The sequence below is a fragment of the Pezoporus wallicus genome, unplaced genomic scaffold, assembly GCF_028554395.1.
Source record: "Pezoporus wallicus isolate ANWC-B61680 ecotype Strahan unplaced genomic scaffold, APGP_CSIRO_Pwel_v1 contig_8388, whole genome shotgun sequence".
In the NCBI taxonomy this organism is placed as follows: Eukaryota; Metazoa; Chordata; class Aves; order Psittaciformes; family Psittacidae; genus Pezoporus; species Pezoporus wallicus.
This window is the reverse complement of record NW_026641203.1, coordinates 258,089-281,824: the sequence shown is the minus strand read 5'-3', so window position 1 is coordinate 281,824 and position 23,736 is coordinate 258,089. Positions and strand designations below refer to the sequence as shown.

At 43.3% G+C, this 23,736-nt stretch overlaps 1 protein-coding gene across 9 annotated transcripts in view; it reads right to left on the bottom strand.

Annotated features, from left to right (window-relative positions):
* The window catches only part of FAT3 (FAT atypical cadherin 3), a 407,707-nt gene that overhangs the window by 215,707 nt on the left and 168,264 nt on the right, over positions 1 to 23,736 (bottom strand). For all 9 annotated transcript variants that reach the window (XM_057422587.1, XM_057422594.1, XM_057422585.1 and 6 more), the window contains exon 3: positions 4,307 to 4,621. In XM_057422587.1, the coding sequence (XP_057278570.1) occupies positions 4,307 to 4,621 (315 nt within the window). The remainder of the gene's footprint in view (positions 1 to 4,306; positions 4,622 to 23,736) is intronic.

Genomic DNA, 23,736 nt, shown 5'->3' with positions numbered 1-23,736 from the left:
TGCCAAAGCAAACCTGAGCTCTCCCCACCACAACAGTCAGGTTAAGAGGGAAACCCATGACTCCCCCAGCAGCCACACTAGGGTTTAGGCTGACTCGTAGCTGCTGGAGATGCTGAGCACTGGGAAAGCCTCCATCACTGCTGTATGTACAACACAGCTAGGAAACAAAGGCAATGGAGGATGTCTTACCCCCCTGTGGTCATGTAACCCATACAGTCACTTTAAGAACATGTTACCCAGCCCCGCACAAAACTCTGCCTTGCAACACCTCTTTGACGACTATAAAGAAAAATCCCTATTTGCTCTCCTGGACCTGCTAAACTTAGGCAGCAGCCTCCACCAGTTTGCAGAACAAGGCGGCCTTGTTCTCCAGCGTGAATGATGTACGGCTTCACACGTACTCATGTGCTACATTATTCACTTAGTGCTTGTTCCTATGATTATCAGCTCACGAGACAAAAGTGTGGGGCCGAGGTGCAAAGTGATGTTCAGCTGTGTTTTATTAAAAATAATTAAGGTGAGAAAACAAAGACCTTCATGGGAGGTTGCCCACACTGCCTTTCCATACCTAGCCATAGCAAGGCTTCTCATGTTCCCATTCTCCTCCCCCAGAGCACCTATTTAAACCCCAAGCTCACAAATGAGAGCCCCCACCACACACGTGTACTTGCGCTCTCAGCACAAGCTGCCCAGGGTGACTTTAGTGCCAAAGGCTTGCTCTCAGCAGCTTTTAGCAGCTCTTGGCTCCTGCAGGAGCAACTCTTCCTCTCTCAAAAGCCCATAGAGTAAATTGCAAGTGATAATTGTGAAAGGTCTGAAGACTGCCTGCAAATGGATCCAAATGCATGCGATGTATTTGCAGTTTGATAGCACCTAAAATAGCCACCCAGAGCTGTGCCAGTCTATAAAACTGAGGGAAGTGACAGGTTGTCTACTAAAAGCTTTCTTCTACCTATAGACATTGCATACAAGGGGTATCATTGCTTCTGCTATTCAGATAATCAATTAAGATTCCAAGATTTGGCTGCAATTATAATCTTGTATCAAAACTGGAAACAAAACCTGGACTCCCTATCTCCCTGCTTTATGCCTTGATCAGGTAGCAACACACATAGTGGTACATGTGCCTCTGGGAATCTGCATGACCTGCACAAGCTATAAAACAGCTAAAAGTGAGCTTTAACAACACTGACAAACACTGTTGGAGCTCAAGTCACTGCTGAGCTCCAACAACCACTGAGAAGGAGCACTAGACTGTGCAAAGACAGAGAAGGACACGCCACAAGCAGGGTGCAGTAACACTCAGGGCATTCCTCTTTGTGGTAGCAAGGACTAAGAAGATGGGATTATCCACCTTTCCCAGGCTATGCTGTGTCCATCAGCATTGCAGATAACCACATCATCTGCAGGCAGGCCAGAAATGCCACCAGACACATGCCATAAGCCATGACATGCCTTGGGCACTCTGCACTTTGTAACATAACTGAGTACAATGCATCAAGTCCTAAAAATAAGAAAAGAGAGTACAGGAGGACAAGGCCTTATTCTCCAGCAATAGTGAGAAATTTCTTGCTGCGATAGAGCCAAGTAATCTAAGGAAGCGATCTGTGAACCATGATCCGTGCTTCTTTGCAGTGAAGGAAGCCAAACTCTGCTCCCACACCTGCCCTCCTGAGCCTCCGAATAATCTGCATTTAGGGGATGCTTATTTCTGACAGAGAGGTTTAACCCTGAGCACATTAGCAAAGCCCAACCAGTCAGCAATTGGAGTAACTTAGTACCTCAAAAGCATCCGAGCGCTCCAGCCAACTCCCTGTCTCCAGTTGAGGCTGACTTCTGCTGCTTCCCACGCAAGGATGTAAAAATGCAGGATACTGCCTTCAGCACCTGATTACTCACAGGAGCGAGATGTCAGTTTGCTGGCACTGCCTAAACTTCCAAAGTGACACAGAAAATAGAAGATCCCCTTTCTCACAAACGATTGTTCTACCCTGACGGCAGGAGCACGCTCGCTCAGCCCATGTATGCAGCAGTCGCCATATATTTGGGTTCATGTTAAACCTTTTAATCTCAATTATACAGCATGCTGTCGCATTTAGGGCTGCTGTGCTGTGCTGTGAGTTATTGCTCTGCTGAATTCCAGTGAGCATGCAGGGCAGGAATGCTATGAACCTCTCCTGTGTATGCAGAAGTTGCCTGCATCAAACAACTGGAGTGTGCATTGCTGTCTTAGAGAAACTAGTGCACTGCAGAGAGACTGTTGAAAGGAGCCTGGCCAGAGACCCCCAGGGGTACTTTCTAGGGAAATCATTATGCTTTTATTCCTCAGACATCAGCATCCCATCAGGACAAAGCAACCCAATGTCAAGGCCAGGCAGGCAGAGCTCAACATATGTCAATACTTTCCAAGGGAGGCTGAAATGCTTGTTGTTCACAATGACAGACTTTCAGGACAAGGCACCACTGTACACACACACTCTCTCAATCCCACCATTTTCAAAGGCAAAAATAAACCAGAAGAGGCCACCTTGCCTGGCTTTCACTGCTCTGCGTTTGTGTGGTAGAAGGGGATGGTTGTCCCCTCCATGACAAATCACATCCAGCCACTAGCCAGGATGTTCACTGAAAACAAGAGGGGCCCTTTGGGAGTTGCTCAAGCAGCAACACTACTTCTCCTAAAGCCTTTAAGTTTTCAGACAGCGATTTCTACAGCAGAAAATGAAGATGAACCATCGTCAGTGTTAACTGTGACAACAAAGACCGCTTCGTTAGGGAAAAGTATCCCTGCAAACTGTTCCAGTGGCATAAGAAGCCACCTCACAGGCTGTGTTACCAGGCTAGGGTGCTGTTTGGCTTCAGTGTGCCCAGCTCTGCCCTGATCATGGGCTCAGACCAGCTGCCATGTGGATAAGTAGAGCTGTGCTAAGCAGGTTGCTCTGCAGAGGAGCCAACAGGAGGGAAGCACAAGCATTAAAGACTGCAGAGTCCTAACTGCTACTTTGCCCAGATGGGATTTATGGGGTGGGGAGGGGGAGAAGAGATGCTGCAGATGGAATAGCCATCTTCGGCCATTTCAAGTGCTAAAAATAAGTGAGAGATATGCCTTAGGGCTCAGCAGATTGAACACAGTGATTATACATACTCCATGATTCTTCACCTGGGCTTATGCCTGAAAAGATCCTGACCCCTTCGTATGCCACACATTGCAATAGGATTGCCCAGCCAAATGTTGAAAGCTTATTTAGTTTATCATTTTCCTACACCAAATTAAAAATGTTCCCTCTCCGATTTATTCCTTCTGTTTTTTTTGCTAGTTAGAAATTTGCAGCAGATATAAATAAACTTTAAAAGACAAATCAAAACCAGGAGTGTTACAACCAGCATAAAGCTGTGTGAATCCTCTGAACTACTTTGACGAAGACCAGTTTGTTGCTGCAGAAGACCCCCTCTATTCTCTAGCTCCAGAGCATGCTGATGGGTCCCCACCAGCTAGATGAGTGAGGGACGGATGGGGACATGCTGGAGTGAGGACCACCTGCAGGCAAGCATCCATCAGAGCATCCACAACCTTGGGCTAAGCCTACTGGAATGACTTCTTGATCAACAAGACACCTAGGACACCTGGTTCAGCAAAGACTCTAAGGGTACAGAGATGTGCAAAGCCAGTCTGCACGGCCTCAATGCTCCACCACCAGCCAACAACAGCACTTTAACTTAAACACTGTATTTGCAACACTGCACCCACAGGCTACATCCCCAGCTGTTACAAATCAATGTAAACACATAGATTTTTTTATGTTTTTTAAAGGCCACAGGAGCTTTTAGGTCATTTAAACTGTCTTTTTGTATAGAACGAGCTGAAGAATCACATTCTGCTACTGTAATGAAGAGCCTAATTACATGCGCTGGACAACCATCATGCCGCTCACTTTCAGTGGTGCTACTCGAGGTTACAAAGGATGAAATACTGCTCTGTAAACTGCAACAGCTTGATTCTGTTTCTTAGCATTGCTCTGTGGACTCAGTGTAGCAAAGTCTCATTGCTACAGACACAGGGAAGAGGCAGCAGCCAGAAGCTATTTGGCAACCTACAGAAGAGTGATGGCTGCAGCAGCACATCTGCTACCTGGTTTGTGTACCGAAAAGAGGATGCTTTAGACACATACAAGATGCTTTAGATACATAACTTATCAGAACACAGAGCTTTGGAAAGCAATACAACAGCAGTGGATCCCAAAGGGGAGCAAGACTGATGAATATTTAAACTGCATTTTCCCACCACCCTAAGGCAGCAAGATTGAGTTACCTGTTTTGGGATTGATTACAAAGAAGTTCTGAGGATTTCCACTTGTAATCCGGTAAGTCAGTTTTTCAGTAGTGCTGGAGTCAGGATCCTGGGCTTGGATCTGAATGACAGACACATCCTTTGGGGAGTTTTCCATGACTGCTGGGTAATAGATAGGTTCAGAGGTGAGAGGAGCGTTGTCATTCACATCCTCCACTTCAATGTAGACTTCGATGGTAGTGTAGAGTGGTACGACACCATGATCAGTTGCATACACTGTCAACCAGTAGGATCTGGTTGTCTCCCGGTCAAGAATATCTCCTGTGTAGATAACTCCTGCAGAAAAACAGCAAGCAGAGAATCTCAGGAATAGGATTAATGAAATATCACATCTATTCTGAAATGCACTCAGCATATGAAAAATACTCCACCCTTAGAAAAGAGAAAGTTATGCAGAAAAATGAAAACAGAAACTTGAACTTGGGCATTTTTTCCTAAACCTCATTCAATGTCTCAATCCTTTGTCCCAAGAAATTTAGGGGGGTAGGTAGAAAGATGGATCTTCATAAGTGTCCTAATCTCATAGCCAATTCTTTGTTGGGACTGCAGCTGGTAGAGTAGCAGAAGAAACAATACAATTTTAACCAATCGATTAATCAATTAATCATTTTCTGATTTTCTAAAATCAATCATTTTATACAAATTCTGGTGAACCAGTTATAAACATCAAGGGATAAACAGAGGGATATCACCATTGACAATGAATTGCACAATAGAAAGTGACTTCTCTTTCCAACTTCATGCCAGCGCACTTGCTAAAGAAGAAAACTGTATGGCAGTTTAAAATAAATCCATTCCAGTATATAAAATAGATGGTAAATTTAATAATGAGATCATACACTGGACAATGCCAAAATCCTAGATAACAAGCAATTGAAAGCTCACATAGTAGAAGTTCTTAGACCACAATTATATCCTCTTTTATCATGGAGGAAGGATGGGTTTGACCACTTTAAGTAGTGGTTTAAGAAAACATCAGTTGGTTTCCTACCTGGTGCTATGAAATGATGAGAGAAAGTGTGTTTTTGTATAACAGAGCTGCAGAGTCGCATGGCATTCAGCACTCCATCCAAGCACCACTCCCATGCTCATACAGTTTCCACCATGAAGGACTTCACCCACCTCATTTCTGCCCAAAATGATGTAGAAATCCATCCTCCTCTTGACATGAACACCAAAATCAGGACAGCTTTTGTACAGAAAGATATAGGGCCCTTAAGCCACAAACACCTCCTAGTAATATATGACCTGCTCTTACTTGTGTAGTCTAAACCTTCACTGACTTGAGCACCAACCACAAATGCAGAGGACCAAATACACCAGCACCACACACACAACCACACCAGCATCAAAATAAGTAAAGGCACTTTCCCACCACACATATACCAAAAATATTTTCCTACCCAAATACAGCATTATTAAACTTGGGTGATGCATTAATAAAGTGGATCTCAAGCTTGAGATCTCAAACTAAAGACAGTTTGCAGAATGTCAAGTCATGTCATTAGTATATGAAAACCAGTAAAGATGTTGCAGGGCAAAACGATAACACAAGAAACCTGAATTTAGTCTCAGATGCTACTTGATGCTATTTAGAACAGCATTATCAGTTAATCACTGAGGAAAGAGCTGCCCTAAGATCAGTGCTAATAAGGGATGAGTGTGCCTTTTTGGTTTTGGTTTGGGTTTTTTTTTCAAGCATCAGACTGCACTGAAATTTTCTCTGATAGCATCAAGTCTTAGAAGGGCTTTCAAGACACTGGACTAGGCAGAGTGATGCTTTGGGCATACTTTGGGCACTGCTAAGGAGGGTGCAGGCTCCATGCTGACCCACTCTGCAGAGCATGTGCTGCCAAGAAAGGATCCTCCTTGCCAGTCCTAGCAGTAGTCCTTCTTAATGGGTAAGTAAAGTTCAGATGTAATTTATCTGCATTATTCCTTAGCTTCAGTCTTACAAATTATGCCTCAAATCTGGCTTCTCAGATTATACCGGCAATTAATCCCCTCATGACACTGGATTCACACAAGACCTTTGATTTAAAAATTAATTGCAAAATCTATCCTGTGTCTTGAATAGCAGCTATGAAAATGATGGCCCTGTGCTTGTGAGACATCAGTGGAAGGGATGGATTTGATGGTGTGATAGAGCTGCTGATGTTGAGCAATATGAACAGCCCTGGTGCAGGCCTCCCCAGACATTTCCCAGCAGAACACACTCTATACTGGAGTTTACAGACAAACTTACTAAATTGATTTTCTGAGGAGCAGCAGCAAGAGGTAACATTAACTTTGTCCTAAGGGAATGCCACCCCTGGGGTAATACAGAGAAGCCCAGAGAGCAAGAAGGGATGCTGCCTGTCCCCAGGGAATCAGGACGCGTTTCCTGATATCCCCATCCAACTCTATTCTGGGCATGTGGCAGTAAAGAACCAAGCACACAGGTACAGAGATGCCTGATGTACTTGCACTTGTTTTATAGGACATATTTATTTTATTTTTTACATATTTTTCCACGTTTTGGATTTTTTTTATCATGTTTTCTGATGCTAATTTGAACTGACAAGTATTTTCCTACCATTTAATCAACCAGACAGACAGGAAGGGGAAAAGAGCAGAACCAATTGCAGCCATGTACAGGCTTAGGACTTTCTCTAGCAACATTAGATCCACATCTTTCTTGCTTACATATATTCACCCAACAAAGATGAGCAACACAGCACTGGAGGACAAAGGAAGAGTGTATTCTAAATATTCTGGTCGGCAGCAGGCTGTGCTATGTAATGACTTTCTGTAGAAACATGGGTGAAATATGCAGTGAACTGTGATGAAAATGCCTTGAAGTCCAGAAGAGAAATTACGTCGCAGGGGTGAGAAGAGCCCATAATAAATGAGACCCTGTGGAAATAAATAAAGAATCACAGTATCACAGTATGCTAGAGATTGGAAGGGACCTCGAAAGATCATCTAGTCCAATCCCCCTGCCGGAGCAGGAACACCTAGATAAGGTTACACAGGAATGTGTCCAGGCGGGTTTTGAATGTCTCCAGGGAAGGAGACTCCACAACCTCCCTGGGCAGCCTGTTCCAGTGTTCTGTCACCCTCACTGAGAAGAAGTTTCTTCTCAAGTTTAAATGGAACCTCTTGTGTTCCAGTTTGTACCCATTACCCCTTGTCCTATCATTGCTTGCCACTGAGTAGAGCCTGGCTCCATCCTCGTGACACTCCCCCTTTATATATTTATATACACTAATAAGGTCACCCCTCAGTCTCCTCTTCTCTAAACTATAGAGACCCAGCTCCCTCACAAGGGAGATGCTCCACTCCCTTAATCATCTTCGTTGCCCTGCGCTGGACTCTCTCCAGCAGCTCCCTGTCCTTCTTGAACTGAGGGGCCCAGAACTGGACACAATATTCCAGATGCGGTCTCACCAGGGCAGAGTAGAGGGGAAGGAGGACCTCTCTCGACCTACTAACCACCCCCCTTCTAATACACCCCAGGATGCCATTGGCCTTCTTGGCCACAAGGGCACAGTGTTGGCTCATGGTCATCCTGTGTCCACTAGAACCCCCAGGTCCCTCTCCCCTACACTGCTCTCTAACAGGTCGTTCCCCAACCTATACTGGAACCTGGGGCTGTTCCTGCCCAGATGCAGGACTCTACACTTTCCCTTGTTATAGTTCATCAAGTTACTCCCTGCCCAACTCTCCAGCCTGTCCAGGTCTCGCTGGATGGCAGCACAGCCTTCTGGCGTGTCAGCCACTCCTCCCAGCTCAGTGTCATCAGCAAACTTGCTGACAGTACACTCAATTCCCTCATCTAAATCATTGATGAATATATTAAATAATACTGGTCCCAGTAGTGACCCTTGAGGCACTCCACTAGTTACAGGCTTCCAACTGGACTCCGCCCCATAGACTACAACTCTCTGGCTTCTCTCCTTCAGCCAGTTCACAGTCCACCTCACTACCTGATAATCCAGAGCACACTTCCTCAATTTAGCTGTGAGGATGCTGTGGGAGACTGTGTCAAATGCTTTGCTGAAGTCAAGGTAGACCACATCCACCGCTCTGCCATCATCCATCCACCGTGTTATTTCCTCATAAAAGGCTAAGAGATTGGTCAAACATGATTTCCCCTTGGTGAAGCCATGTTGACTGCTCCTCATAACCCTCTTATCCTTGATATGCCTTAAGATGGCACCAAGGATAAGGTGTTCCATCACTTTCCCAGGGATGGAGGTGAGGCTGACTGGTCTATAGCCACATGTGGAATAACCCACATGGGCAAGGATGAGGGAAAAGAGATGAACATTAATGCTCCTACAGATGGTGATTTATTCAGGAGACAAGAAGAATTATTTTAGATCTTTAAACAAGATTTGAAATAAGTAAGGTTTTCCCCCAGTGAGAGCACAGAAGGTTTTAGCCGATTAACCTGTTTATGAAGCTGAATTTCACCAATACTGAGCTGATAATAAATCTATCTTCTGAGTCAGTTTTTCATTTTATGACTCCTGGCAACAGTTACTTTCCATTTCTGTATTTTGGAAGAAAAGGATCATTGAGCAAGTGTTAGCAACTGCCAACAGGTCTGCTACACTAGTTCTTCTTTTTAGTTTTGATTTATAAGAAGGTCCCAGAAATTAATTAATTCTTTTTCCTCAATATGTCTTGTCATTTCACCTGTCACCACCACACAGCAGCTTGATAAATACAAAGAAGGTCTTTGCTCCTTTCAGGTTTTCCATGTGGAATCCATCCCATCGACCCAGGAAAATATTCTACCATGCTCTCAAATGTCCTGCACAAAGTGTTTCCTTGCAGTCTACCCAAATATGTGTCTAAAATTAATAGCTAAAAGAATACACATGCTCGCTGAATATTTAGCCCATCTCTCCATGTAGGTGACACCTTCCAGATGAATCACAGAATCATAGAAAAGTTTAGGTTGGAAAGGGCCTTAAGATCATCTAATTCCAACCCCATGCCAATAGGCAGGGACAACTCACCCTAGACCATGTCACCCAAGGCTCTGTCCAACCTGGCCTTGAACACTGCCAGGGATGGAGCATTTACCACTTCTTTGGGCAACCAAGTCCAGTGCCTCACCACCCTCATAGCCTCATTATATTGACACCAGAACTGCACACAGTAATCCTAGTGGGGTCTCACAAGACCTTACAGATATTAGCAGATACCAAAGAAACACAAAACTTTGTTTTCAGGGCCAGGAGAGCAGAGGAAAGGAGAGATCTTTAGCAGCAACTCTATAAGGCTTTTCTTGGACAGTTTTTGTGGTGCTCTCTTCCCAGCTGTCCGCTACTTAAAAGAGAAACATGAAAAAGCCACCTGAACTAAACGAAATCAAGAAGAAGCAACACCGTGAGAGATCCTGAAAATTCCAAAGTGATTACAACCCAAAAAAAATCCAAGCTTTTGCAGACACATTTCTGAATGAGACAGAAAAAAAAAACAACAGGTGTTCTTGTCCACTGGGATGGTACACCAGAGGCAGTAATGTGTTTTTACATGAGGCAGCTGAAATCCAACCGAGCAGTCTGTAAACCAGCTCTTTATGTTGTCCTCAGCCAGATTTTTCTGTATCCCTGAAGAATTGAAGCCAGCATTTCCTCAGGCACAGGGCAGCCTTAGAAATAAAGCCAGCCATCAATCCAAGAAGCAGTGCCACCAATATACTTGCCACTGCATTCCTCCAAGTACATTTGCCCTATGTGATTCGCCAAGCACCACGCGTATCTCAAACGCTGTAAGTGAAAAATAACAACAGGGTGCATTAACCTCTGATTAAAATCTTGGGCACATTTATATGTAAATTAAGTGCAGCCCTTGGGCATGGCAATGGGCCAGCAATGCAAAGGTTGCGGGCTTGTTTCTCTTAAAGACTTGTTTTCCCTCTTTCCCTGGGAAAATAATGGGATAATGTTTTCTGTATGGCTCCTGAGAGTGGCACACACTGAGATACTGTATTATGAAGGGCAAATGGAAGAATAAAAGGGAATGAGAAGCTGGTGGCTATTGAAATGGACAAAGAATCGGCAAACTGGATTTCCCTCATTGCTTTGCCACTGACTCGCTGCACTTTTCAGCAGACCACTTCAAATGATGTGGTCCACTCAAAAATGATCAGAGGGTTATGTATTTACTACAGTCCCGAGAAATCCGAGAGGCTCTTAGAACAGAAAGAGATTAGCAAGAAGCATTATTTCTTTCCTCACCTCCTTTTTGTCCCCTGTTTGTTTACTTTACACATTTGACAGTACTTTGTGTATAGGTAGCATGATAGATGGACCTGCCACAGCTCTGTAAAAGAGTGTTTACTGGAGCTGTCAGCCCGGGTGTTTACATAGGTGCCCATCACCATGGATATCTGCTTCACACATACGTTCCTTCTAAAAGTCAGATCACCCTTCCTGAATACTCTCAACAGCAGAAACATTGAAAGGAGTTTAATTCTGTTTAGTCTTTCTCAAGGCAAGATTAAAAGACAACTTGGTGGCCTGTAAGAAGCTGGGCATGGAAAGGACAGAATGGAGTAACAAGGCTCTTTAATCTAGCTGAGAAAAGCAAATCAAGGTCTGATGGCTGGGAGTCAACGGCAGAAAAAGGAGAGTGCAAATATGCAATGCAGAGGACATCTGGCAGCAGCAACTCCTTGCCAGGGATGGGCCAGAATTTCCTATCATTTGGCAACTTACTACTGATAAAACAATATAATCTATTCTTCTACCCAAGTTATTGGCCTACATACAAAAAACGTATTGTAGCATATGGTTTTTCTGAGTGATTCAGTAGCCCGACTTTTAGAACTTGCCACTGTAAGTAGTCATACTCTCAGCAAATGATGAACAAGATGCGGGAAATTCCTGCACAGACAGAAATAGGATTGACTTGAAACTATCTGCTACTCTTTCAGAAACTTCTATCATGCAGAAGTACCACTGGAAATCCCTCAATTACCTCCTTTTCAGAATACTGCAGTGGTTTTGCAGAGGAACACCTTCCTGAATACCATCAGCTCAGTTGTTCAGAGCCTCAATTACAAAATGATGCTTGTTCTTTTCATGCCTTTTCAGGAATATGAGTTAACTGCAGAAACCTGCATCTCAGATTGGGAAATTAGGAAAGGCCAGATAAGGTGAATGGCCCCTTATTCTCAGAGCCTGATAGAAAGAACAGGAGGGGTGGGGGGCAGCGAAGGCAGACCCTGTTCTCATCACAAGCTGCAGTGCAGGATGGAGGTGACACCCCAGATGTTCCCAGCTGCCAGAGTGCAGCATAACCCTTCCCATCCAAAGCTAGATTCTCACTAGTGCAACTGCAATGCTTATGGTAATTGCAGCTATTAAAACATATAATCTCTAAGGTGACTGGGGCCTAAAGGTGACGGATGCACCTTTCTGACTCCAGCCTCAGTGCACCTACAAAGTCACCCTCAATATGTGCAAGGACCATGTCATGCAAAGGGCTACAAAAATATATTTCCTGAGCCCTGAATCTGCCTCTCCCTCTTCCAGCTTCAAAACAAAAGGACTCAGTGCAAACCAGCCACATACAGAAGCTGGTTTGCCTCCAAATTAAAACAACAGGAATAAGGCAACCAGAAATGCCTACTGACAGCAAAGTACTTGGGGCTCTGTTTCATCCCTTAAAGGGAGAAAAGAAAAAATCACTGATTCCAAAATGCTAGTAATTATTCATGACCATCATCAAAGACTGGGAGTCTCGTGGCAGTAAACAAACCACCTTGCTTGTCACCGAGCCATCAGCCGAAGTTCCTTGCATTGCCTTGCTGGAGAAACAGTAATAAATAAATGCAGTTTTAGAAGAAAACTGTTGAATAATGACATTTTACCCAAAATTTGCTGGTCTAAAATACAGAGATGGGAAGAAGGTACTTCCACACCCCATCCAGCTGCAACAAGATGAAGGCTTTACATCCACCTACCCGCGCTCCTGCCCCAGAGCTCCAGATGGATCCTGCCCTGTCCTGGGTTCAGCAGTAGCAGTCATGTTTCTCTTTCTTGGTAGCTGGTGCAGTGCTGTGTTTTGACTTTCGGCCTGGGAACAGAGCTGATAACACTGATGTTTTGGCTTGGCCAAGGACTTTGTGAGCCTCATGCTCTGCCAGGGAGGAGGGGAAGCTGGGAGGAAGCAGAGACAGGACACCTGACCCAAACTGACCAAAGAGGTATTCCCTACCACAGCACGTCATGGCCAGGATGTAACTGGGAGTTAGCCGGAAGGGCTGGGACTGCGGGGTTGGAGGAGGTATCGGTCAGAGCTTGGTTGGGCTGGGGGGGGCGAGTTATTGGTTGGCTGGTGGTGAGGTGATGTATTCTCTTCCCTTGTTATTTCCTTTATCATTATTATCATTGGTGGTAGCAGTAGCGATTTGTGTTATACCTTAGTTACTAAACTGTTCTTATCTCAACCCGTGGGAGTTGCATTCTTTTTGACTCTCCTCTCTGTCCCTCCAGGAGCAGGGGGAGGGCAAGAAGGCGGGGGGGGAAGTGAGTGAACAAGTTGCCTGACTGGGTTTAAACCACGACATGCCCCTTATGTGCCATTGCACAGGGTGATCATGGAGAGATTTGTGAGTGTAAACGCAGTTGTTTGAGCTAATCCAGATTCCTTGCACTGAGCAAAGGTGTGACTGTTGAAGGACACTTAGCAGACAGCTATCATAGGCAGGAAAAGTTTAAAAATGCTGCAAGCCCATTATTCATCAAAGCTATGAATGTAAAATCAACCAAAATGCTATGATTTGTAGACAGGAATTTCACACTCTATTAAGGAAGAAAATTTACGATTTCTGCAAGCTAATATTATTTAACCCATTATATAACCCTTTTTTTTTTTTTTTCCTGTTTAGGCCTTTCACATCGAATGGCTCTGTATATAAAATATCTATACATATTGTGTATAAAAGCAGAGAGTGCACACCCCTTTCAGGAGAGAATTCATTCTGTTATTTCCAATAAGGATAAACTGTAAATATAACCCACAGGATAAAACAGTTTCAGGGCAACGAACACATGAACCTGAGCACCAATGCCAGACTGATTCAGCACAATGGGGCCACCGAAGCCAGTGGGAATCAGAATAAACCACACATTATATTCCCCCCCTTTTTAAGCCTTCTCGAGCCATGAATCACCAGTGCCAGTTGAATACGGATAGCGGTATCACATCAGCCACAAACTCAACTGGAGCATGAAGGAGACTTATCGTTCATCCCCCCCACTGCTCACAGCCAGAAGCTTTGAAAATCAGGCTCCTTACTCTGGTGATTAAATGCTACTTCAGCGCCTTCATTTAGGGTCCCCCATTGTGCAAAGTGTGGCCTCCCGTTTTTATTTTATTGCATAGATTTTGTAGGCTTTAATGCATATTAAAACACAAACCCGGCTCCTATTGAAGCAAATGAAAATATCTCCATTGACTTAAAGGGAGATTAGATCATGCGCAGGAATGAGTCCAAAAGCAATATTAACTTTGTGAGGCTGTACATACCTAGAACTTCCTAATATTCTTTTGTGTGGTTCAAATCGAAAACTTATATAATAAACCATGCTGGTCAAAAAACACAAGACAGGCAACAATCCTTTCGAGGGCTTAAATTTTAATTTTCTCTTTTTTGACTGATGTTCTGAATGTACAAATTTGAGATAATAAATTGCTACCTCAAAATGCAGTTTCTGCAGTGAATATTTTATCTGAGTTCCCAGAGCAGTAAAATAGAATTAGAAAGCCAATCCTCAGCAATGCCATTTCCACTGACATTGGATTACCCTGCAAATATACCTTTTACTGTGTTATTACACACAATATCATCAACATCACACCCAGCCAGGATTGTGACAAGGACATTCAACATGTTAGTAAACGTAATATATCCTCGTGTAATCAGTAAGTGGGTAGATAATGTGCAATTTATTACTCTTACGGGACATGACATGCCACCATGTGTTTCAGGAACAATCTCAAGTGTGGGCTCTTTCCAAAGGAGGGACCACCACTGCTGTTGTGCACACAACACTGAGTGTACAGAGAGGCTGTAAATCACTTCTGTTTATGGAAGAAACCACCACCATGCAATGGTTTAGACCAAGCCTGGCCGGTTGGTCTGAAATCCAGTTCAGGTACATGCGGAAACTTTCTCTGAAGTCTTGGGCCAGCCAACAGCCCAGCTGAAGTCTGCGATACTCAGGTGACTTGGATACACCCTACAGTAACAGATCAGGTCTGGCAGGGGTCATTCAATCAGGTACAGCCTCACCAGCACAGCTTGCATGGGCACAACCTTGACACCAGGCTGGGGATGGTGTCCTGCCTTAGCAGGGAACCCTGGCCAGCCTGTTTCAGGCTGCAAAACACAAATGTATTTATTTCATTTACTACAGGTAGAAGGGAAGTTCAATAATTGAATGCAATAATCAAGTTTAGGTCTGGCTGTTGCCTCCTCAAATCAAATAATTAGGAATAACTATATATGTATGTTTATATAGTTTTTTATAATCATATATATACAAATATATTAATATTTATGAATGTATCTTTTTCTAGCTATATATATGAATAACTGCAAATATGGAGTGTGTGTGTATATATATATATACACTTATATCTATATTAATAACGTGATTGAAAGGGTAGATGCTGCACACTGAATTAGCAGTGTCACCCATTATAGGGGTCTGACTGCAGCTCTCCACATGTCCGAGAGCAGACACCAAGGCTACAGAACTGCTGCCAGGCTTCCTAGAAAAGCAGCATTTTAATGGCACTGAAATACAGGCACATCTCAGATTAGGTTCTTCTAGATTACTTATATTTTGAGTTCTGAGATGACATTCCCTCTTCTTTACCTTCACATGACTTAAATTCAGTGCTACTGATTTCCTTTGCTTGCTTTATTTGGTGCAGAGGGAGAGGGAGAAGGCTTGCAACTTGACCTCAAAATGAGCTATCACTTAAATATCACTTAAATTTCACAGCATCTTTCAAGGTCACTTACACATCAATTCCAGAGCAATTTTCCAAACATATCATCAAGACACTGAAACAGAGGCTTAGTCAAATAAATTCTCTATCTTCTTCCATTTATGAATTAAATAAAATAAGATGTGTCAACATTTTTGCCTGACTAGGCTTTATTACAGTTTCTGCATCTTCCATCACATTCCTCTACTTATTTAAAGAAATACCCATATCCATCTTCCTTTAATATTTTCTTTTGCTTGGGTGTTGAAAAAAAGAGCAATCTTATATGGATAAACAAATAACCCACAATGGTCAGCTCTGGATGAACCAAATTGCCTTCAGAAGCACAAGTCCCATAAAGAGAGCCTCTCATTTATGAATAATCTCTTTCAGAGCTTAACTCACTCCATCACTGCCAAACAGTACAATAAAACCCTGCAGTAAAACCAGGCTGAGAGGAGCCACGAAGCTCCAGGAATGACTAAACCACTGCCATGCACTGTTTCCTACTCACTACAAGTGCCTGAGAACAACGGGACAATGCATGAGACAGTGCTTTGATCAATGGAATGTGCTGTCAACCTGCATGGCTTGAGCCATGCCATTCAACTTCTATGAAGGGGGATGCTGCTGGTGTCCCTTTAATGGTGGTAGGTCCCCCTCGCTCTTGGGTCTCAGAGACACAGCAAAATACAATGCCTGTTTATGGGATGAACCTTGTGCTATTCACTGGACATGAGCAGGATCAACTTTTCAGCCAAAGCAGCAAGGAAAACAAATGAAAAGTGCATTTTTGCAACTGCGGCAAGCGCTGCGCAAAATTCAGACAACTCAAGATTTTATAAATGCTTTCAGGAAGATCTACTGTGGGAACACATGCTTGATGCAACTCAGAAGAACAACAGTTGATGGTATAGTTCCACTCTATTGATTGCTCATTTATTTACCTTTTTTAAAGCACTTACGGCTACTGGTTTTCCAGCCACACATGAATTACAAACTATGAATTCTCTTCAATAAACCTCTCCGTATGTATTTATCCCTCTGTACCTGTTTGTCCCTACAGCAAACAATGAGTTCTGCCCTGATTTCTGAGCACCACCAGGATTACAAAACTCTGGCATTCCTTGCACCCACCTCTGCAGCCTTCCCATCCAAACCGAACATGGGGATGGCATCAGCAGAAATCCTCACGTTGCTAGCTCCAGTGATGAAGGCTGTAAAACCTCCATAATAACCTGTTTGTATGAGACGTTTTTTTCTCAAAGGGTCTGGCCAATGCCCAGTGTAACCCAGATTTTCTGTACATCCTCTTTAGTAGATTAATAGAGACCAAAGCCAGACCTATGTGTCCTCTGCGAGGAGGAGTGAGAAGCTGTTTTAAAAAGAAGGGTTTGCTCCTGGTTATTTTAAAAATGAGATCAAAAGTCGAGCAAAGCTGAAGCAGGAAGAAGAGATGGAGAAAAACAGCAAAGGATGCTTAAAAGGATTATGATAGAAGTCCTGGCAAAGGGACTTCTGTGCAGCCCTCTTCCTTTACATGGGGCTCTGTATCTTTTGTACTGCCTATGAGTACAATATGAGAGATTGTTTTGAGAACCCTTATACAAAATCTGTGCCAATCTGCTGCACGTGGTGGTGAGGAAGGTGAAGGGAAGCGGATGCAGCTCTGCAGGGAACCCTGGTTTCTTGGGGAGGCTGTCCTGGAGAGTAAGAGATCCCTCATACCAAGCAAGGCAGTGCCTCAATTACAACATAAACAGACACTGACTCTTCTGATGGATCTGAGCACCACAGTGTTTGCCTGGGATGGCTGACCAGAGCAGACAATGAGTGCTTTTTGTTGGGAATATTCAAGCTAGTAAATGTCTTTCACCTTTTAGTTATATATATTACACTGGAAATAGAGTATTATTATATATTATACTGGAAATAGAGTCATCCTCCCTTCCCTTTGTTGCTGTGTCTTTCAGCCCACAGCAAATGGGCAACCCTATGAAAAAAGTCACATTAACAATGAAATCTGTCTTTAACTTTCTCTCTATCCAGACATAAACCCAGAAGAACAGTCAAAAGGAAATAATACCTTTGAAAGGGGTTTAATAGCTACACTGCACTTGAACATGAACACCGCAGGGAAGAGGGGAGTGTGATGCACAGAGACAGCACCAGCGCACCATGTAACCCCCCTGCACAGCACAGCTGTGTTTCTTCTGTTTCCAGTTACCATGCATGACTCGATTCTACTTTACAAAGCATGCCAAAAAATTGGGGAAGATTTTAAAAGAAGAGCTCCAAAACCAGTATAAGCAGCAGAGACAATGATTTACAGTAAAGAGAGTTTATGATTTCAATCTGTTAAACCTATTAAAAAGATGATGGAAAGGCAACTTGATGAGAAAAATCCACGCAAAGTTCATGGGGAAATATTACTGGTAAGTAAAGGGCTCTTTAATCTAACAAAATAAGGTGGAACAACATGTAATGATTGGGAACTGAAGCCAGGAAAAATAAAATTAGCAATCAGCTTGATACCCTTCTTTATTATTTATTTTTCTAAAGCAGGTGATTAATTCCCGGAACAATTTCTTCCTATCTCTAGACATCTGCAAATGAGGGCTACAGTCTGCTGGGGGAGAAACGTTTGGTGGCTAATGTAAGCTATGCTTTAGTTAAAGAAAAATCACCCAGTAAAGGGGTATAAAAGTGATATACAACAGACAGAAATACTCCAACCCTAACTATTCTACGATTCTATGATTCTATATAAAAGGGTTTAAACCAAATGATCTTGTTTCTTTTGGCTTTAAGTATTACAGATCTGTGCTGTTATCTCTAAGGAGCTTTCAGCAAGGAGCTTCACTGGATAGTGCTGGGCTGCTGCAGCACTTCTTACCTGCCCATCTCCACTCCTATAGTCACTCTTGTTGCCCAACAGCCTCTACACTGCCATCCCCACAAAGGGGAGGAAACACACCTAATGAAGAAACAGCTCCTGGTATCTTCTCACATATGAGGACATGAAAGAAACCTAAAAGCCTGTTCAGGAGATGTGTGCAAGGCATTAGAAGCAGCACATCTGCTGTCTGTGATAACTTGTGAGCCTGAAGGAACATCCACAGGCTGAGCATCAGGAGGGATGTACCTGTATCACAAGGGTGGCAGGCAGTGAACAGCCTGGATCCCTTCTGTGCTTGAGGAGGAACCATTCTATGATTCTGTGATTAGAAGAGGCTCTCAGGCAGCCAACCTCATGGCTTTGTAGAAACAATCAATAGCCCTTGTGTCAATTTGAGTGAATTGTCCAGTGGATAAGGGCTCTCCAAGCAGTATGTATTTCGTCAATACTGCCCAAGATGCTGCAGCAGAACCTTGCTGTTTTCAAAGGCAACACGCTCTGTTTCCCTGCAAAATGCAGACTGGATGCACTAAAACCTTTAGTTTTATCTAAACCCATTTGTAGAACTCTTCCTCAGGTCCAGAAAATCTTTTTCCTCTGTATCACACTGGCTTTCCATACAGGGGTAAGGATACGAAACAGTCAGTATGCCAAAAAAGAGGTGATTTGTTTTGAATCAGGACTCCTGCTTTAAACTGCCGAGAAGCAAAGCATTTCCCTTTTTCCTAAGTATGCTTTCAGGTGTACTCTCTCTTCTCTAGAGAGGCTGAAGAAGACATCCCTTCCCTTCCATCCTTCATGCCCAGAAGGTGTAAAACCACTTCAAGCTGCTGCTTTTGCTCTGAGCAGATGTTTCAGTGGCTGCAGCAGAAAATAACACAAAAGATTTGCCTGAAGGCCAGAATTTTGTTCAAATCACCTGTCAACGTCAAAAAGATTTGGAGCATCTCTGGCTGTTTGCTTGAGAAGCTATGGGATTTCAGTTTCCTTTGTTCAACAGGTACAAGAGCAGGTCTGGTCAAACTCCTAAGCACAAGAATAGTTCTTACACCCTACACCTCTTTCACTAATGGGGAATTACCCTCTGCAAGGCAAGTCCCCTTTCCATAGATGCCGAACCTCTGCAGGGAAACCAAACTGGCATCATGTTTTCACCCATGCTATCATTTCATTATTAACCAAGGAGGGCCACAACCATCTGTGCTTGGCTAGTAACTGATGGCTGAGAAGCTGGTATCTATCAATTCATACCACAAACCACACAGCAGACTCCTGATGCCTTCACCTGAGCTGACAATCTAGAAGGCCACTGACAAAGTGGCCTTTAACTGAGACCTGAACATGCAGATCTGCAGAATGAGCCAAAAGAGGCAGGACAGATCAGTTCAGTCCAGTCCAGGCCTTGACTATATGCTGAATTTCACTGTAGCCCTACTGAAGTAACTGTGGAGTTTAGTCTCTTGAAGACAAAAGGGCAGGCAAAGGAGCCACCTACTAGAAATCATCAGCTTCTAAGCCAGTCTTTGCACTTCACTGGCCCAAAAATCCTGCCCTCAATGTAATTCTAATACTCTCACCATCCTTGAAAGTTAGGAGGGGGGTGTTAATGGTCTTCTTTTGTGTGGAAGACAGCAGGCTGCTCCCAAAACTTTCTCTGAACCTCTTTTTCTCAACATCTATCCTAACAGTATAGATCTTTCACCAAAGACAGACATAAGTATTCAAAGATCCCCCACAACGAAGCTGACTCTCTCCTAGTATAGCAAAAATATCCACAGAAATTACCAAGAGCAATCCTGAATGCTTCTAAGCATCTTTCTAATAGGAAGGTCTTAGAGACAGCTACAAGCTTTGAAACGTGTCCTTGTTTCAGCTTTAAACCATGATAGCATGGGAGTCGCCTCACTTACAGCCATATCTGTGATTGCAAATAGTAAAAGAGCTAGAATTCACTTCCATGTTGGATTATTTTCCAAAACCCCTTAAACAACCTTGTGGTAACTCCAGGAAAATACCTGCATGTGATCATTAAGCCAGTCAGAACTTTAATTTTCTACCTCACAGAGAAGAAACGGAGCTGGGGTTATAATGGCAAACCTAGCACGGACCCTACACAGACAGACCATGGCTGTACTTCTATTTCACTCTCCATACTCTATGTGATAATAAATCCAAGCTTCAGAGAGTATAAGGGAATATGCTGGAGTATATTGGTAGAAAGCACCATTCTTTCAATCTTGGGGAAGCATTAGTCTGACATGTATCTTCAAAAATCTTCCACCGGCAGGATACTCTTCTGCAGACAAGAAAACAGAAGGGAGTGGGAAGCTGAGATACACAAGGGACCGTGGCAAATCATAGCAGTACATAAGATCCTTAATGCGGACAACCCTATCATGATCACTGGGAACGGTGCCAGTGACTTGGTGGGTGCTTCCTTTTGGCTCTCAACAGAGTGAAGCAAATAAATGTGCTCTGGCTGCTGCTCTCCAAAGTGCAGCCTTTCATGTAAGACAGAAAACTCAGCCTTTATACCATCAGAGTCTTCTGAAACATGCTACTTTGTGCCAGCTTTCCCTGACCTGTTCCAGGAGATGCGGATCTACCCAAAAAGCTGGGAAGCACAGTGGGCAGCCTGGCACCCAAGGGGTGCTGAGACATCAGCATCCACCCATATGCTCCCTTGCTTATTCGGGGCAAGGCTCTGATGCACTCAGTAACAGTAAACATTGCATTCCCCAGCTGGTGCATATGCACATGCACATAAACTGCAGCAGCTCAATTTTAGAGTGTTTTATGAAGAGGCGGACTAAGCTCCCTAAAGAGGCGGGGAAAGTCATCGTCTTGATAAAGTAAATAATGAAATGCTGCAGTACCAATATACACTCTGCGATCCCTTGAGGGAAACCACAAGCATGAGCCCTAATGAAATAAGACACAGCAAATAAGGTCTTTGCTGTGGACACAACCCTTAAGTGCTCATTATGCACTGCAGTGACTTCTATCACTTTATCACACTCATTCATCTTGGTGAAATACTGTATATACATGCAGACAGATATGGTATATATAAAAACACATACACATACCCCTGCAGACACATATATTCCAAATGAAAGAGGGCAAAAGAAAAAAGTGACTTATTTTCATTTCTGTAAATAGCCAGACCATAAATGCATAATATGCTCTCTCTGCATGGATTGCCTTAAAAATCCATCACTGTATGCAGTTCAAAGCTTTCATAAACCTTAGCATTTTAATTTGCATTTTTGAATATTTTAACTTTTAAAAATGTCTTTGTATTTTATGCTTTAAGTTCTTAAACACTCAGAAATACCAGAGTGGGTATTGCCTAGGGCTAATCGATAAGCTGCACTTAAGATAGAAAAAGTCTATTTGTCTATTTATACACAATTTTGAAATGGAGATGGTATTTTTCATTGTTTGGAATGCATCAGTATAGGCAAACAGTAAAATTGAATTCAATTATTTATTTATAATGCAACTTTGCCAACTGTGGAAGCAATAAACCCAACCAAACAAAGCCCAGGAAATTATCCCAGATCCAGGAGCAGGAAAAAGCATGGCACCCTCTAATTGTGTTTCCTTTGCTCTTATCTTTTCAAGATCCCTTAGATTGTTTTCCAATTTTCATTTCCATTTCTTCCATTAAATGCCTCTAACCTATGAACTCCATTTACTGCCATCCATTTATCTTCCATTCTTAACTGAGATGTAACGTGTCCACTTGTCCACCACTGAGCACCAAAGCTCTGACAGCACGCTTGATAAATGCTGGCTCCTTCAGGAAAGCTTACTTGGGAAAGTGCAATTCAAAACTCGACTCCTGAACAGGTAAGTCAGTTCCATTACACTGTTAAGTCTGTTCCATTAAACCTTATAAACATACAGTGGTGAGGACCAAAACCCCAGTAACAAACACTAATATCTTTGGGTTTATTTGCTTTTTCTGCTACAAGATGGAATTAGATTTGCTTTGACCCTGGGAGGGTACAGGGTGACAGGGCCAGTGAGAAGAAAAAACACAAGGCAGCTTTCAGCAGTCGTCGTTTTTTTACTTTCAGATAGAATAATTTCCGATGTGGTGGTTTGCAATCAAACTCCCTCCCCCAGGACTCAGGGTACAGGAGTGCTTGAAGGATGGCATTGTTTAGAAAATAGTTACACCTTACACAACATCACTTCAGAAGCTCTTGACAAACATTAAGATAACTCCCAGCAGCCAGGTGCCTGGGCATTATTTAACGGAGGGGTATCAGAGAGTCAGAAATACTGGGAAAGAGGAAAGCTCCAGCTAGCAAACAGTCATTTTAATCTCACGGAGTAATGCTAAACTAAAGCAGGAGAGAGCTGAACGGCAATATCTTAGCCTCTTGGAGCAGTAAAGTAAAATTAATACAGCACCCCAGGCTACTATTAAATTGTAAAACTTAAGAAAACATATTGTGGTCAGGCATTCAACCTCTAAGAATAAACAGATGAATCACTCCATGCTTATTCTAAATGACTAAATGTTTGCACCACTGATACCAAGCAAAACACAAATTTTCTGGGATCCTGAAGGCGAACATTCAAGAGGAAAATTTGTCATTCAAAATCAGCATACCAGGGCCTAGGCTGGAAAGATCCATGGCCAAAACATCTGAATGGGGTGTACTCCTAGTTCATACTCCAGAGGTCTGACTGTGAATGGTGTTGATGTACCCCAAACAGCTTCAACTTAAGGTTAAGGCTTGGTATTGATAGTTGTGCTAGTAAGGTCTGGGGAAAGCTACAATGAACCGCAGCATGGCAGCTGTGCCCCAAGGCTGCCCAGTGGCAGCATAGCCACACACTGCATGAGTGAGCACCGGGCATCTCCCAAACACTCCCTGGGGTCATTACAAAGAGGAAACGGGGAACCAAGGAGGTTGAGGCAGTTTAAGTAGTGTTTAGAGGCAGCCAGGAACAAGAAATACAAGCTGCTCTATCCTAGGGTTGGAACTAGACTATCTTTAAGCTCCCCTCCAACCTAACCCTTCTATGATAAAGAAAAAAGGTGACAGACAAATTAGCTCTTCTCCCTGTTTTGCACTAGAGTCTCCAAGAGCTTAACTAAGGAGTATTTTGCTATGTATGCGTGCCATTGATGCACACAGTGACAATCAGGTATCCATGTGGCTCCCAGCTGAGCAGAAAATTAAACTTCATATTGCAGCCATGTATAAACTGAACACTACACTGGAACTAACTCATGGTGTCTCACTGTGTTTGGATATCTGATGGACACAATGACTCCCACCTAAAGACCACGTCACCATTTCCTGCATGCCCAAGTTGACTCTTGAAGGCTGCATCTGGATAGTGTTGGCATGGGAAGAAGTTAGTTTAAAGGATCTCTGTTATCTGGCACTATGACCATGCCACAGAACAGCAGTACGGACTTTGCCTTAATCTCAGTTTGCAATTCCAAGAGGAACTGCTGTCA